At 42.2% G+C, this 13372-nt stretch overlaps 1 protein-coding gene across 3 annotated transcripts in view; it reads right to left on the bottom strand.

The window, feature by feature from the left end:
* PRAG1 (PEAK1 related, kinase-activating pseudokinase 1) overlaps positions 1–13372 on the bottom strand; it is a 74757-nt gene that overhangs the window by 2677 nt on the left and 58708 nt on the right. For all 3 annotated transcript variants that reach the window (XM_042455186.1, XM_042455185.1, XM_042455184.1), the window contains exon 5: positions 9795–10534. In XM_042455186.1, the coding sequence (XP_042311120.1) occupies positions 9795–10534 (740 nt within the window). The remainder of the gene's footprint in view (positions 1–9794; positions 10535–13372) is intronic.

Genomic DNA, 13372 nt, shown 5'->3' with positions numbered 1-13372 from the left:
CACACAACAACTACAATGTCATAGGATCTGCTGAAGATCGTGAGACACACCACACCTCCAGTGAGATGACCTGTTTTTGATAAAGTATGAAAGTTTCTAGATCCTTTGAAGGAGAGAGATTATAAAAACATAGCACTACATGGTGTGAGAGAGATTTCTTGGGACTGATGAAGAAGTAGGCAGGGAGCTGCCTACCTTGCTATCTCCTGAGAAGTGTGCTGTCAAGCTGGACAGAGATATCCAGACTCCCTGCTTCCACAATGAACATCTGAAGATGGAATTGTCAATGGCATTGTGGGTAGAACAGGTAAAGTTAGTTAGATGTGTTATGGATGTTATATTTCACTTCATATATGTCTTCATGTGACTTAAGACTCTTTGGTAACTTTGTGACTTTTTAAGATGTGCTTAATGGGAGCAAGCTCTAAGATATAAATACAGTGGTCCTTCCACATTCACTGGGGTTAGAGGTGAAGAAACCCTGTGAATGTGTAAAAAAACACAAATACACCCCCCTTATTCTTTTTACCTGAGAGAACACCTCTCTAGGAATCTCCAGGTCCCCCAGTGCAACTCTGTCGTCAACATCTGCCAGAATTTGATCACAGAATCATGTTGGATGACCTCCAAATGCCTAGAGAAGAGTTTTCTCTAGTAACTTCTGGGGTCTCCAGCACAACTCTATTGTCAACTTTTGGCTGAGTTGCACTAGAGGACCTAGAGATTCCTAGACAGACTATATTAATCAAAACTGCAAATAATCAAATAAGCAAATGTGGAAGGCCACATTTTATTTTCAAATATTCTTTGCCTTCTTGGTGTGCACATAAGAAGGGACTGTCTTTGTAAAATCAGAAGCTGGTGAACAAGTTCTCAGTAACATTTGCCTCTGTCACTGACTTTTGGGATGTCCCTATAAAGGAGGCTAGGACAGTGTTGGCAGTTGTTGGGGTACCTCTCTCCTACTCAAGAGCAGGAGGCAGGAAGGTAATGGGAATGGGAGCCCAAGGTTTGGAGGTCCACACTCAATCCACTCCTGCCTCATAAGGCTGAGTACAGACGGGCCATTTGCAGCGATAGTAGGGCTCGATATGGTGCAGCACCCATATACATCGAGCCCTACTATTGGCGCCATTACATCACAAGGCTGCGGTTTTGTCTTCTGGGTGGAAGAGGCGTCATAGGGCTGCATTGCAGCCTCCATGATGGTGCAAAAAAGGAGCCACCTAGAATGTGGCACAGACGTGGGGCAAAGATGGGCGGGACAGAGCCGTCCGTCTGTATTGCCCCTAAGTAGTCTTGCTTTATGATGTTTCTCATAATGATAAAATATTAAATAATCAGAAAATAATGTATACACACAACCATGCAAAATGCACAGAAGAAGAAAGCACAACATGGTTCAGGACCCCCCCCCCCCTTAAAGTTAGGTCCAAAAGCATCCAGAGACGCTTCAGTGAAAAACAATCTTAAACCACCCAAGGAAATTCTAAACTTGGTTTCTAAAACTGAGCAATTAGGTTTCTCTAGCAAAATGCACACAAAAATTGAACCTGCAATCTAATTCTGTTGCATTAAATGACATTTCAATTTTGTCCTTCGCGTGGTAATACACATTTTGTTGTGACACATAGCTGTGGCACACTGGGGAGGCAGTTATAGGTCAGTGCCAAACAACTTTAAATACAAACGGGATATGTAAAAATTACATATTAAAATAAGACTATTTAAAGGCATTTAAAAAGTACTTTAAAAGTACTGGTTAAAAATCTTATTTTTCAAGAAATATATCTGTGTTTATTAGAATAAAAATAAACCAACAAACAATCAACCCCAAGTCCTGTTAATTTGTAATGGCATAAGCTTTGCATGTGATAGAGTGAACTTTAGTCCCCTAAACCTTATGCCATAATAAATTAGTTCATGTTTAAGATGCCACACGTTCTGTGTTGTTTCTATTTAATTAGTCCATTTTAACACAACCAAATAGCCCCATCTACCTTCCCCATGACCTTAGCTCAGGATACACAGGAGAAGATCTCCCTATGGAGTCCATTTCAACTTGCCATGTCGAGCTAGGCACACAGCAATGTGCTTGCTTATTGACTTTAAGTCTAGAAGTTCCTTGTAACCCTCACTTGGAGATATTCAACAGTGATATAGCAGAAAAAGGACAACCAGCATGGCGTAATGGTTTGAGCATTGGACTGTGATTCTGGAGATCAGAGTTTGATTCCCCGCTTGGCCATGGAAACCCATCAGGTGATCTTGGGCAACTCACATACTCTTAGCCCTACAAAACTCTATGATAGGGTCACCATAAGTAGAAATGGCTTGAAACTACACCACAACAAATGGCGGAGAAAAAAGCAAAGTAAGTGCAATAGGGCCTTAGGAGTAGGGGACCTCTGTGTACAAGATGGACACAACTACCATTCTACCCATCATCCACCTGGTTGTCTCAGGGGAAAGGAATCATATGAGAAAAAACATCCTTTATGTAGACATTGTTATTTGTGTAGCTTCTCAATTGACTGGTGCTTTGTGTGTACACATACAAGTGTTTTATACGAAGTATAATACTCTCATCATATTATCTCTTAGAACTTCCCCAGAAAGAGATGCATTGTACTCCAAGGTTATTATTTTTATGTTCTCTTCCGAGATGGACATCTTTTAAAAACCGTTAATCAAAAACACCACCACCATCAAATCAGACACCAGGGACGTAGCCGGGTGTGTGTGTGTCTTGGGGTCCGCCCCCCACTTCTGTTAGATAAAATGAAAGGTGTGTGCTGCCGCACCCAAGCCCCATTATAATGGTGGCACTTAGTCTGGACCCCCCCCCCCTTCCCAAAATCCTGGCTACGTCCCTGCAGACACAATGGCATGAGGTATGTCCATAAACAACTGGCTTGTTATAGTAACTTGTTAGGTCTGCTGCACTGTCTGGCCTCTCAGAACTGTCATTAACTATCATTTTATTTGGGAGTTTAGTTATACCAAGTACTGGGCTGAAATGGAGCCAAAGGCCCCTGGAGCAATTTTGTCTCACTATGAAGTTGGACATAAAGAAACAAAAAGAGCTGGTGACCTTTTTGTATTCTGTAGAGAATGCTATAAAATTCACATTCTGCAGGTTATTAATTCCACCTAAATGAATTTGGAAAAAAGGCATGGAATCCTCCTTGACACCTAAAATAAAGTTTTTTTTAAAAAAGGGAGCCTAGTGTTATGCAGGAGAGCCAGTATGGTGTAGTGGTTTGAGTGTTGGACTACAGATCTCCAGACCAGGCTCCGATTCCCTGCTTGGCAATGGAAACCCACTGTTGTTGTTGTTATTATTATTATTATTAACCTTTATTTAATAAAGCGCTGTAAATTTACACAGCGCTGTACATACAATCTTTTTAATTGGACGGTTCCCTGCCCTCAGGCTTACAATCTAAAAAGACACGACACAAAAGGAGAAGGGAGAGGTGGTGGGGAAGGGGATGAGGGCAGCAGTTCTTCTCTACCTCCGAGGCCCGGATCAGGGGAGATGGATTGGAGGGAGGGCTTGGCTTCTTATTGGATGGTTAATCTTCTTCCAGGGAGGCCTGTTGGAGCTGGCCTGCCTCTCTAGTAGGATAATACATATAAAATACATAGCAGTACAGGAAATGATTCAATAAAACAGGCAACAAAGAACAAAGAACATCACACACTCTCAGCTCCAGAAAACCCCATGATAGGTTTCCATTAGGGTCGCCATAAGTTGGAAACAACTTGTTGGCACACAATAACAATCACAGCAATGTGTTATGCAGAGCTAGACTGATGCCTGGAACATTTCCCCTTATGTAAATTAACTGTTTAAATAAAGAAATATAGAATCCTTTAGTGTTCAGAAAGATCCACAAACAAAAGAATTCAATTCAAGTGCATTTTATTCCAGGTCTAAGGTATTTTTCCCACAGTGGTCATATATCAGCCAAGGATTCTGTAGTTAGAAATAAGCAAGGGGCTGGTCTAAAGGATATCTATATAGGTGGTTTATTTTGTTGTTATTGTGTTCCTTCAAGTCATTTCCAACTTATGGCAACCCCAAGGTGACCCTATCATGAGGTTTTCTTGGCAAGATTTGTTCAGAGGAGGTTTGCCATTGCCTACCACTGAGGCTGAGAACACGTGACTTGCCTAAGGTCACCCAATGGGTTTTATGGCTGAGCTGGAAATCAAACCCTGGTCTCCAGAGTCATGGGGGCTGTCCAGACCGGCACTTTATTAGGGCTATGCATGTGGTGAGCACCATTTTGGTGCATGCCCATCCACATGACATGTGCCATGATGACGCATGCCGGGCGCAGTGCCCAAACAGCACAGTGTGGAAGGGTATCAACATGGCACATTGGCATGCCTATGGCACCCCTTCTGGGACGCAAAAAGAAGCCCCTTTTCGGGGCTTCTTTTTGCTTCCTCCGAAGTCTGTGGCATGTGGTTGCCGTGGCCTGAATCTGGGACAAACAGGGGTGGTATCCCACTGCCTGTCTGTACAGCCCCATGGTCCACTGTTCAGACCACTATGCCAATGTTGGGTCTCAGATTTATTTTAATGGTATTTTATACTGAAAATATTGTGCACTAAATTGTCCATAAATGCTTTTGCTTCCTCTGTGACTCAGGATGGGTGCTTGAAGCTGCCAAATATATTTCCATACCCTTAACTGAATATTAAACAGAACATTAAAAGACACTGGCATGTTAGCCTGGATCAGTATGTGAAGGAATTTTGTAGCACCTTTGAGACTAAGTGAGGGAAAGAAGTTAGTAGCATAAGCTTTTGTAGATTCCAAGTCATGAAAGCTTATGCTACCAACTTCTATCCCTTACTTAGTCTCAAAGGTGCTACAGGATCCCACTGCATACTAAACAGAACATTATATGCTATTTTTGTTCTCTAGAGTTGTAGTACTGTGCACAATTGTGAGTGTGTGCCTTCAGGCCACCTGTCAACTTATGGGGACACCATCCATTTTATAGGGTTTTCTTAAGCAAGGAATACTCAGAGGTGGGTTTGCCAGTTCCTTCCTCTGAAATATAGGCTACAGCACCTAGTATTCATTGGCATTCTCCCATCCCAGTACTAACCATAGCTGACCCTGCTTAGCTTCCAAGATCAGAAGGATCTGGTGCCTATAGGTATGTAGGCCCTTTAGAGTCCTTTAAATCCCATTGATTTGAAAGGGATGCACACATACCTAAACAGAGTGCTGGGATTTTTGTCTATCTTTTTCTATTCATAGTGTGATTTATGTCAATGCACTGCACACAAAAAATAACAGACAACAAAATTAAGTTCTCATCTTGAGACTGAATTACAAGTATGTTTCTAGGGCCACCGCAAATATATTTGAGTGGCAAACTAGATATTTGACAGAGGACCACAGTTTGGGAACCTGAATCATTGCAGATCATATATGAAGCCAACTGAGGGGCAAGCGAGGGACTGTAATTTGGAAAGGATCAGATGGAGACAGAGATGGGGCAGTTAACATGTCCTCCTGTTTATTCTAGAGCTCTGAAAGTAATGTTTAAAAATCAGTGATTGTTATGGCTCTAAGCCCTCTTTTACTCACACTGTTGAAAAAGTACCCCGGGATACGAAATACCCAGGTTACGAAATTTCCGGGATACGAAAAAATCCCCTAGGAAATAACTGTTCCGGGTTACGAATGTTTTTTCGGGTTACGAAAAATTTTTTTGGTGCTTTTCGGCGCTTTTTCGCACGAAACGCGGCTTTTCCCCATTAGCGCCTATGGGTTTTCGGCTTGCGAAGGCTTTTCGGGTTACGAAAGCGGCCGCGGAACGAATTAATTTCGTAACCCGAGGCACCACTGTACTTGTTTCTAAAGTAACTAAAATAGTTATTAATTGCAACTATATTCTCCTGATATATATATTCTCCACACTCCATCCTTTTCACCTCAACACTCCCAACAGAGCAAAGTAGCTAAAACCATTACATTTACTACCAAATGTTTTCCTGATGCAAAAGCACAGAGGTTTCCTGAGAAATTTGGTAGTCTCTGCCTAAAGGGGCTTGTAGCCTTAAAAAGGATTTGAGACAAACTGGATCTCAAAGGCAATAGCTTTTTGTTTTTCTAATAAAATTTAAAGTTTACTTGCTGGACTGAATCTCTCAGTATCCACGTGGCCAGAAGGCAGAGAGGACCACCTGCATGAATACCCTTCTGTACCATCTGAACTAAGGACAACAACCACAACATCTTGACCAATATGACTAACATCATCTCCTTTCTTTCTTTCTTTCTTTCTTTCTTTCTTTTTTGCCTGATGAAGAAGCCAGTGGAGCTTTGAAAGCTTGTGACATGTATAATGTGTATTTTGGTCCAATAAAAGTATCACTGTTTTGTGGATTTTGGATGATACTGTACTTTGCTATATTCCCCATGATATAATTACTACCAAAGTAACTGAAACAATTACAGTTGCAGTGCAACAGAAGTCATCTCCTTCATTGAATAACAATCATAATGAGACATGTGTGTGAATGTGCCTTCAAGTCACCTGTTTACTTATGGCAACCCTGTGGATTTCATTGGGTTTTCCTAGGCAGAGAATATTCAGAGGTGGTTTGCCTTAGCCCTCTGACATATAGCTCATAGCACCTGATACTCCTTGGCTGTCCCCCATCCAAGCACTAACGTACTAACCAGGCTAGATCCTGCATAGCTTTCAAGATCAGACAAGTTTTGGTGGTTTCAGGGTATTTATAGCTATGCCTTAATAATAAAAAACAACTAATTACAAATAAAATTCGTAATAAAATTTCCCAAGCTCTGCTTTATTCCTTGCAGTTGCCTTCTCCGGCCCCATTTTCCCAACTATTATAAACCTGTGTCCAGAAAATGTAAGTGGAAAAGGATTGCTACCACTTCTTGCTTCTAAATTGTAACCTCCTTTCACCTATTCAGCTGCAGACCTACATTCCCAGTCTTTGGTCTTCTGTCAAATGTAGTAGTTCAGCCCTGAGTAGCGATTTTTGAAGAAAAACTGTTTGGGCTCAGTTTCCTGCCAATCCTGCTCATTATTTTATCTGTGAACAGTGCTTTGGCTCCCACGGATGATAGGAGCCTTGTCTTAGCTCACACTTTGAAAGAGTCAGACCTGTTGAAGCCTGACTTCAGGCAGTGATCTGATCTATAGTTTCTTTCATGTCTGGAAGCAGTACCACAATATCACACGGATTGTGTGTGGTGGGGAGAGGGAGGCGAGAGAAAACCCAGCTGCCAAGCCCTTATGCTATTGTCTCTTAGAAATATTCCAGCAATGTGTATGAAAGCATTCCTAAAAATTGCCTAGCTACATTTCCCCACTTGAAACCCAAGCACTGCAGCCAAGCTTATATCTTCATTCTTCTGACTAAGCTTCAGTGTGCTCCTGTATGCCAGCATCAGACAATAAAGGCACATTTTGTAATGCAGGGACACATGCGTGTGGTCTGCAGTGGAGACAAAAAAAGGTTTGTCTCCTTTCCTTGCAATCACACTCTGCAGAAAGCATCCATTGGGAATCCAAACCAAGGGAAGTAACCTGAGCAACAGGAAGGCAGGCCTTCTTTCTTTGTGAAACTGGCATCCATGCAGACGCTGTCCGTGCAATGCATTGAAAATGAGTGCCACAGTTCACACCATGAGGAGAAACAGGTGGCGCAACAAGAAATTATGCAGGTTTTAGACCTACCCAGGTAAATATTTGTTTCAAGACCTCTAAAGCCTGCTGTAATCTCTCACATTAAAAGCAAAGGAAAGCAAAGAAAGAACAATAAATGATCTCCAGGTCCTTAGTTGCAGTTGCTCATCCCTACATGCATCTGGGACAGGTCTGCACTGTCTGATTCACTCTTGTTAATAACGTAATATATATATTAAAAGAAATCTTATTATTGTTAGCTGCCCTGAAGTTGACCTTGACTCGTGGTGACCGTGTGGATGAGACATCTCCAAGCCTTGCTATCCTCCACTGCTCTGTTCCAGTCTTGTAAATTCATACCTGAGACCTCCCTAATTGAGTCTATCCACCTAGTGCAGGGTCCGTCTCTCTTTCTACTGCCCTCCATCTTTCCCAGCATTATTGTCTTTTCCAATGAGTCTCATGATGTGGCCAAAGTAGGACAGCCTCTGTTTAACCATCTTGGTTTCCAGGAAGATTTCTGGCTTTATCTGCTCAAGGACTGATTTGTTTGTCTTTTTGGCTGTCCACGGTCTCCTCAGCACTCTTCTCCAGCACCACATCTCAAATGAATTGTTTTTCTTTTTATTTGCTTTCTTCACTGTCCAGCTCTCACATCTGTACAAAGTGATGGGGAATGCAATGGATTGGATGATTCTGACTTTAGTGCTCAGTTGTATTTTTAGTCCTTGTGACTCAAGATGAACTTGGGGATTTTGGTAACATGTCATGAACAGAACAGAAAAAAAACTTAACACAGACTAAGGATCAAGAAAAAGGTGATAAGCATTATGTGTGATGCAGATTCATTCTGAAGGGGTCTATGAAAGAGAATTTCCCAGTAAATCAGGTCCTGTGTCTCTGAACATTCTTTCACCAGGTATCTGTGCAAACATAGCATCCCATAGATGACAGAGATATATGGGCATGCCTATTCCTGGCACTTCATCTGATGGAAATGTTGATGTCAAGATTCGCTACTGCCCAGCTCTGTTCTACCTGTGCTGTTAGGGGCACCACGGCACAGATGCACCCTATTGGCTGAATCCCAGGTTTTCAGTGGGTCGCATTTAGGAAAGTAGAATGGCTGCTGGCAGGCCAAATAAGAAATGTTATGCATTGTAAGCTCTGCATTCTCTCCTGTTCTTTAGTAACTTTTGGACCAGTTCCTTGAAGCTGACCCTAGCCTTGCATTTGAGTTTCAGTTTATTCTGGCAAGAGAAAGAGGAGCTGAGGCAAACAGTGGAGGTAAAAGAGAACATTTTAGGCCTAGCTGACAAATTACAAGCAAATTCATTCTTATTAATAATCTGAAAGTGATCAAAAACCAACCTTCATTTTCTTCTTTCTCTTATTTAAAAGAGACCTAGGGGTACAGGAAATTACAGGCCAGCAAGCTGAATGTCTGTTCCAAACAAGTTGGTGGAAAGTGTTACTACTGATAAAATTATAAAGCAAATTGAAGGGAGAAAAGCAATCAGCTTGGCTTTTGGTAAAGGAGTGTCTTGTGCCACTAACTTAGAGTTCTTTAAAAGTTTTAACAAATACGTGGGCAAGACACTGTTTACCTGGACTTCCAAATATAATGTCCCTCGCCAAATTTAACAGTCTCATGATGGATTTGAAACAGAAAGTGGGAGGTAAAGAGCCAGTTCCTGCAGTGCAGGAAAGCCAGTAGTGGGGACTCTCAGAGATCTATATGGAGACCAAGAATATAAAGAATACTCAAAGGTTAAACCATTGTGAGATTTTTCTCATTTCATAACAAGGGAAAGAGTGTTAATGTGTGCATGAGAGATTACGTATGTGTGTTTGTGTGTGTGAGAGAGAAAGAGTGTGAAAGAGAGAGAGATTACGTGGTGCCAATGTGCGATTGCAAGATGGAATGGAGCTACACAGAAAAAGACCGAACTATGCAACTTCTACTTAAATGTTGCCTCTAGTCCCAGCCATCATTTGTTTGAGCCCTCTCCCTGGTGATTTTTCCTGGGAATCACTGGCAAAGAAAAGAAAAGGTGCCCCACCTTGCCATTATGAGATGGCCACTGGCAAGTACATACCTTCACTGCATAGGTGCTCAAGGGATCCTTGGAACAGGTTGCGCAGTAATATATGGCATCCCCTGAATCACAGCAAGGTTTGTTACACGTCAGTTTGAAGAGCGACCAGTTGTTCTCACTAAAATGCAGCTCACTCTTCTGGTCATGCATAAAACAGTCTTCACATTTTGAAACCAGGCGGCGCAAGGATTCTGCGTAGAGACCCCCCAACTTGGTGTACACCCCTTCCTTGTTGTCAATGTTGCTGAGGAGGTTGTGCAGCTGGAGGCTGGAACTGGAGGAAACTTGGGTGGACATACTGTGCTGGGAGGATGAACGCAGGGGCAAGTTTTTGTTTTGGCTGCTGCAGGTATTGCTGTTCTTACCAGAACATGGAAATGGGAAAGCAGATCCTTTGAAAGCTTTCTCCAAGGACTCAGAAGAGGAAAATGTTCGGTGGTTAACACCCAAGTTTGAGCCAAATGAAGACTCTTCATGGGTGGAGACATTACTTTCTGACTGGCTGAAATTCAGCTTGGGGCTTGTAGGGATGGCTGCTCTTGCTGGAGAGGCTGGTCCCCAGTAAAAGCCATCAGGCGATGAAACAGCTCTGCTGACTGTTTTTTTCTGTGGCAGAGGAGGCGGCTGTAAGTCTTTACAGGGTGTCCTGTCTTTGCTGGGAGATGCAGAGAAATGCACCAAAGGAAAGACCTGCTTCCCTGTACGGGTGGGTGAACGAAGGCTCATCTTGCATGACTGTCCTGAAACACACACAGATAATAAACCAATTATGAGGGAGAGACTCCTACCAGTATGGAAAAATAAAGACATTTTACAATGCCAGACTCAAAGTATCAGGTTCTGTCTACAAAGGTAAGCCATACAAAGAAAGCATAATAAATCAAACACACAGGTGATAAGCCAAATATGGTGTGGTATTTTATGTGAAATGTTCCAATTAACACTTGACAAGGAAGAGCATGTGGGCCCTATTCCTGCAACTCTATGTATTCCTTAGAGTAGGGCAACAGCAGTGATGTATTTAAGTCAAGTCTCAAGTCTCTACGTTCAAGTCTCAAGTCTCTATGTTATTACTTAAGTGGTGTCTCAGGTCCTTGCAAGATACTGTCAAGTCAAGTCTCAAGTTGAGTCTCAAGTCTGGGAGCTATTTTTTAACAGAAAAAAAGAAGGTGGGGTGCATTTCTTGGAGGGAACAGCAAGTACATTAGACAATGGGCTTGAGGTGGGGCTTGAGGTCTGCTTGGCAGCCTGCCCCTGCTGCACATCAGAGGAGCCTTCCAAAACTTTTGAAAAGCTTTAGAAGTATCCTTCTGCCTCAAGCCCATTGCCTAACACATTTGCTGTTCCCTTTCAAGAAATGTGCCCCATACTTTGGGAGTGGGTTGGCATGCTGCTTAAAGGCACCAGTAGGTCAGTCACTAAAAAAAATACACGTCTCAAGTCAAGTCAGGTCAGTGTGTCATTTACTGCCAAGTTAAGTTCAAGTCATTGAAGTGACTTGAGTCTGACTTAAGTCTGAGTCAATTGACTTGAGTCTACATCACTGGGCAATAGTGGCACGAAACACAGCCAAGCCCTCACTGACACCTTCAGTCCAGAAAAGCCACCTCTGCAGCTGCATAAAAAGCCTTCTGTGGGTGCAGACTGACCCAAGGTTATCTGTGGAGGGAGGGGGCAGCAGCCAAACCAGCAGAGGTCTTTGTTACAGGCAGCCCAAGTCACGTTAAGAGTATGACAAAATGGAGGAAACCGTCTTGACCCCCACCCCATCCAAACAAAATAAATACATAAAGCCTTACAGAAAAGATAACCATCATGAAATTATTCTGTGGAGTATTTCAACTTCTCTTTAGAGTTTATCACACGCGAGGGCTTCCGTCATGCTCCTGTCACCGAAATGTCAACAAACTGTGACATGGGCCTCCTGGTGGGATTGCGCCTGGTGCTATTAAACTGGAATGCTTCTGTTTTCATCATGGAAGCATTATAATTGTTAGGGAAAGGGCCCTTTTTTAAAATAACAATTTGATCCGTTATTAAAAATGAGCCCTTTTCCTAACAATTACGCTGACGCTTTCATGACGAAAAAGGAAGCATTCCACTTTAATAGTGTCAGGCATGATCCCACCAGGAGGCTCCCATCACAGATTGGTGACGTTTGGGTGACAGGAGCATGACGGGAGCCCTCGCATGTGATAAACTCCTTTAAAAAACCTGTTACCTTTACTTTTGAATGTATTAAAAACTTTCCTGACATTTCTATACTCTTATGGGTATGTGGATTTTAAAAGTCTGGTCACTCCTAACTAGAGAAACAGCATACCTATGAGCCCTTAAAACATACATATTATCAGCCTATTTGATTTTCTGAATGTGTGCTGAATTTCCTTTTTAGATTCAAGCCTTGTCTTCCACAGAATGACCCCCAGCACCCCTGATTGTCTTATTGCATTAGCAATGATAATTTTCCTCTTCCCTGTCCAATTGTGGTGTAATGGTAGGAAATGTCTTTATATCTTTTCATAGTCAAAGTAATATCTCAACTCTTCAAAAAGTATTTAATTGGAACTCCCCAGCTAGCATGAAAAATGGTAACTTAAAGGGAAAAAACACCCTTCTCTGATTAGCTAGCATAACATGTAAAGTATACACGTAGCCACAGCCAAGTCCTATAACTGATCGGCTGAAATTTTAAATATGTCTGTTTTCTGTGAGACCTCTTTCATCTATTCTACGATAGATCTGGAAATCCAAACGAACCTTTCTCTTTGCGTAGAAAGCGGCTGCCCTTTGCAACCTGTAACTGTGTTATGAACTTAATGGCCTTAAGTTAAAAACAATATGGCAGGTTGCATTTTGAAACAAATTGAGCAAAAGGAATTTGGAAACCAAGTGTGTGGTGCCTACAGATACCCAAATTCCACATGGGTTCCTTTTGTGGTGCCCACCAAACTGCTTATTTCCTTGATTCTTTTTTAAAAAACAAAACAGTGGCAGCTCAATGCAGGACTTAACATTTTTTAATTTTTTTTACTACACCACTGGCTATGCTGGCTGGGGAAGTCTTGGAACAGTAATCCCAAAAAATAAGTTTTTGAAGCTCGGTGACAGCAACCATCAGTTCCCTGCAGGGTTGCAATAGCCTGGGTTGGAAGTATGTGTAGGCGAGGGTAAGGGAAGGGCTTTTTTTTTCTACAGTGTTTTCTTTTTTTCCTAAAAGTCCCTGCACACATTAGTGTAGGAGGAAAATTTCCATAAACATAATTGAGCTGCCCAGCATAGATGTACCATCTCCCACAAAATAACTCCTTCTGGTGAAGAGGCTATTTCCAGTGATGTAGACTCAAGTCAACTGACTTGGATTTAAGTTGGACTCAAGTCGCTTCCGTGACTTGACTTGGTAAAAATGACACACTGATTCGACTTGACTTGAAATGTGAATATTTTTATGACTTGCGGATCCCACACCCTTCGAGTAGCAGGCCAACAGAGTGGAAGGCGCATTTCTTGGAAGTGAACAGCAAATGTGTTAGGCAATGGGCTTGAGGCAGAAGGATCCTTCTAAAGCTTTGGAAAAG

The sequence above is a fragment of the Sceloporus undulatus genome, chromosome 2, assembly GCF_019175285.1.
Source record: "Sceloporus undulatus isolate JIND9_A2432 ecotype Alabama chromosome 2, SceUnd_v1.1, whole genome shotgun sequence".
Lineage (NCBI taxonomy): Eukaryota > Metazoa > Chordata > Lepidosauria > Squamata > Phrynosomatidae > Sceloporus > Sceloporus undulatus.
Note: the sequence above shows the minus strand (reverse complement) of the source record. Positions and strands in the feature narration are given on the sequence as shown.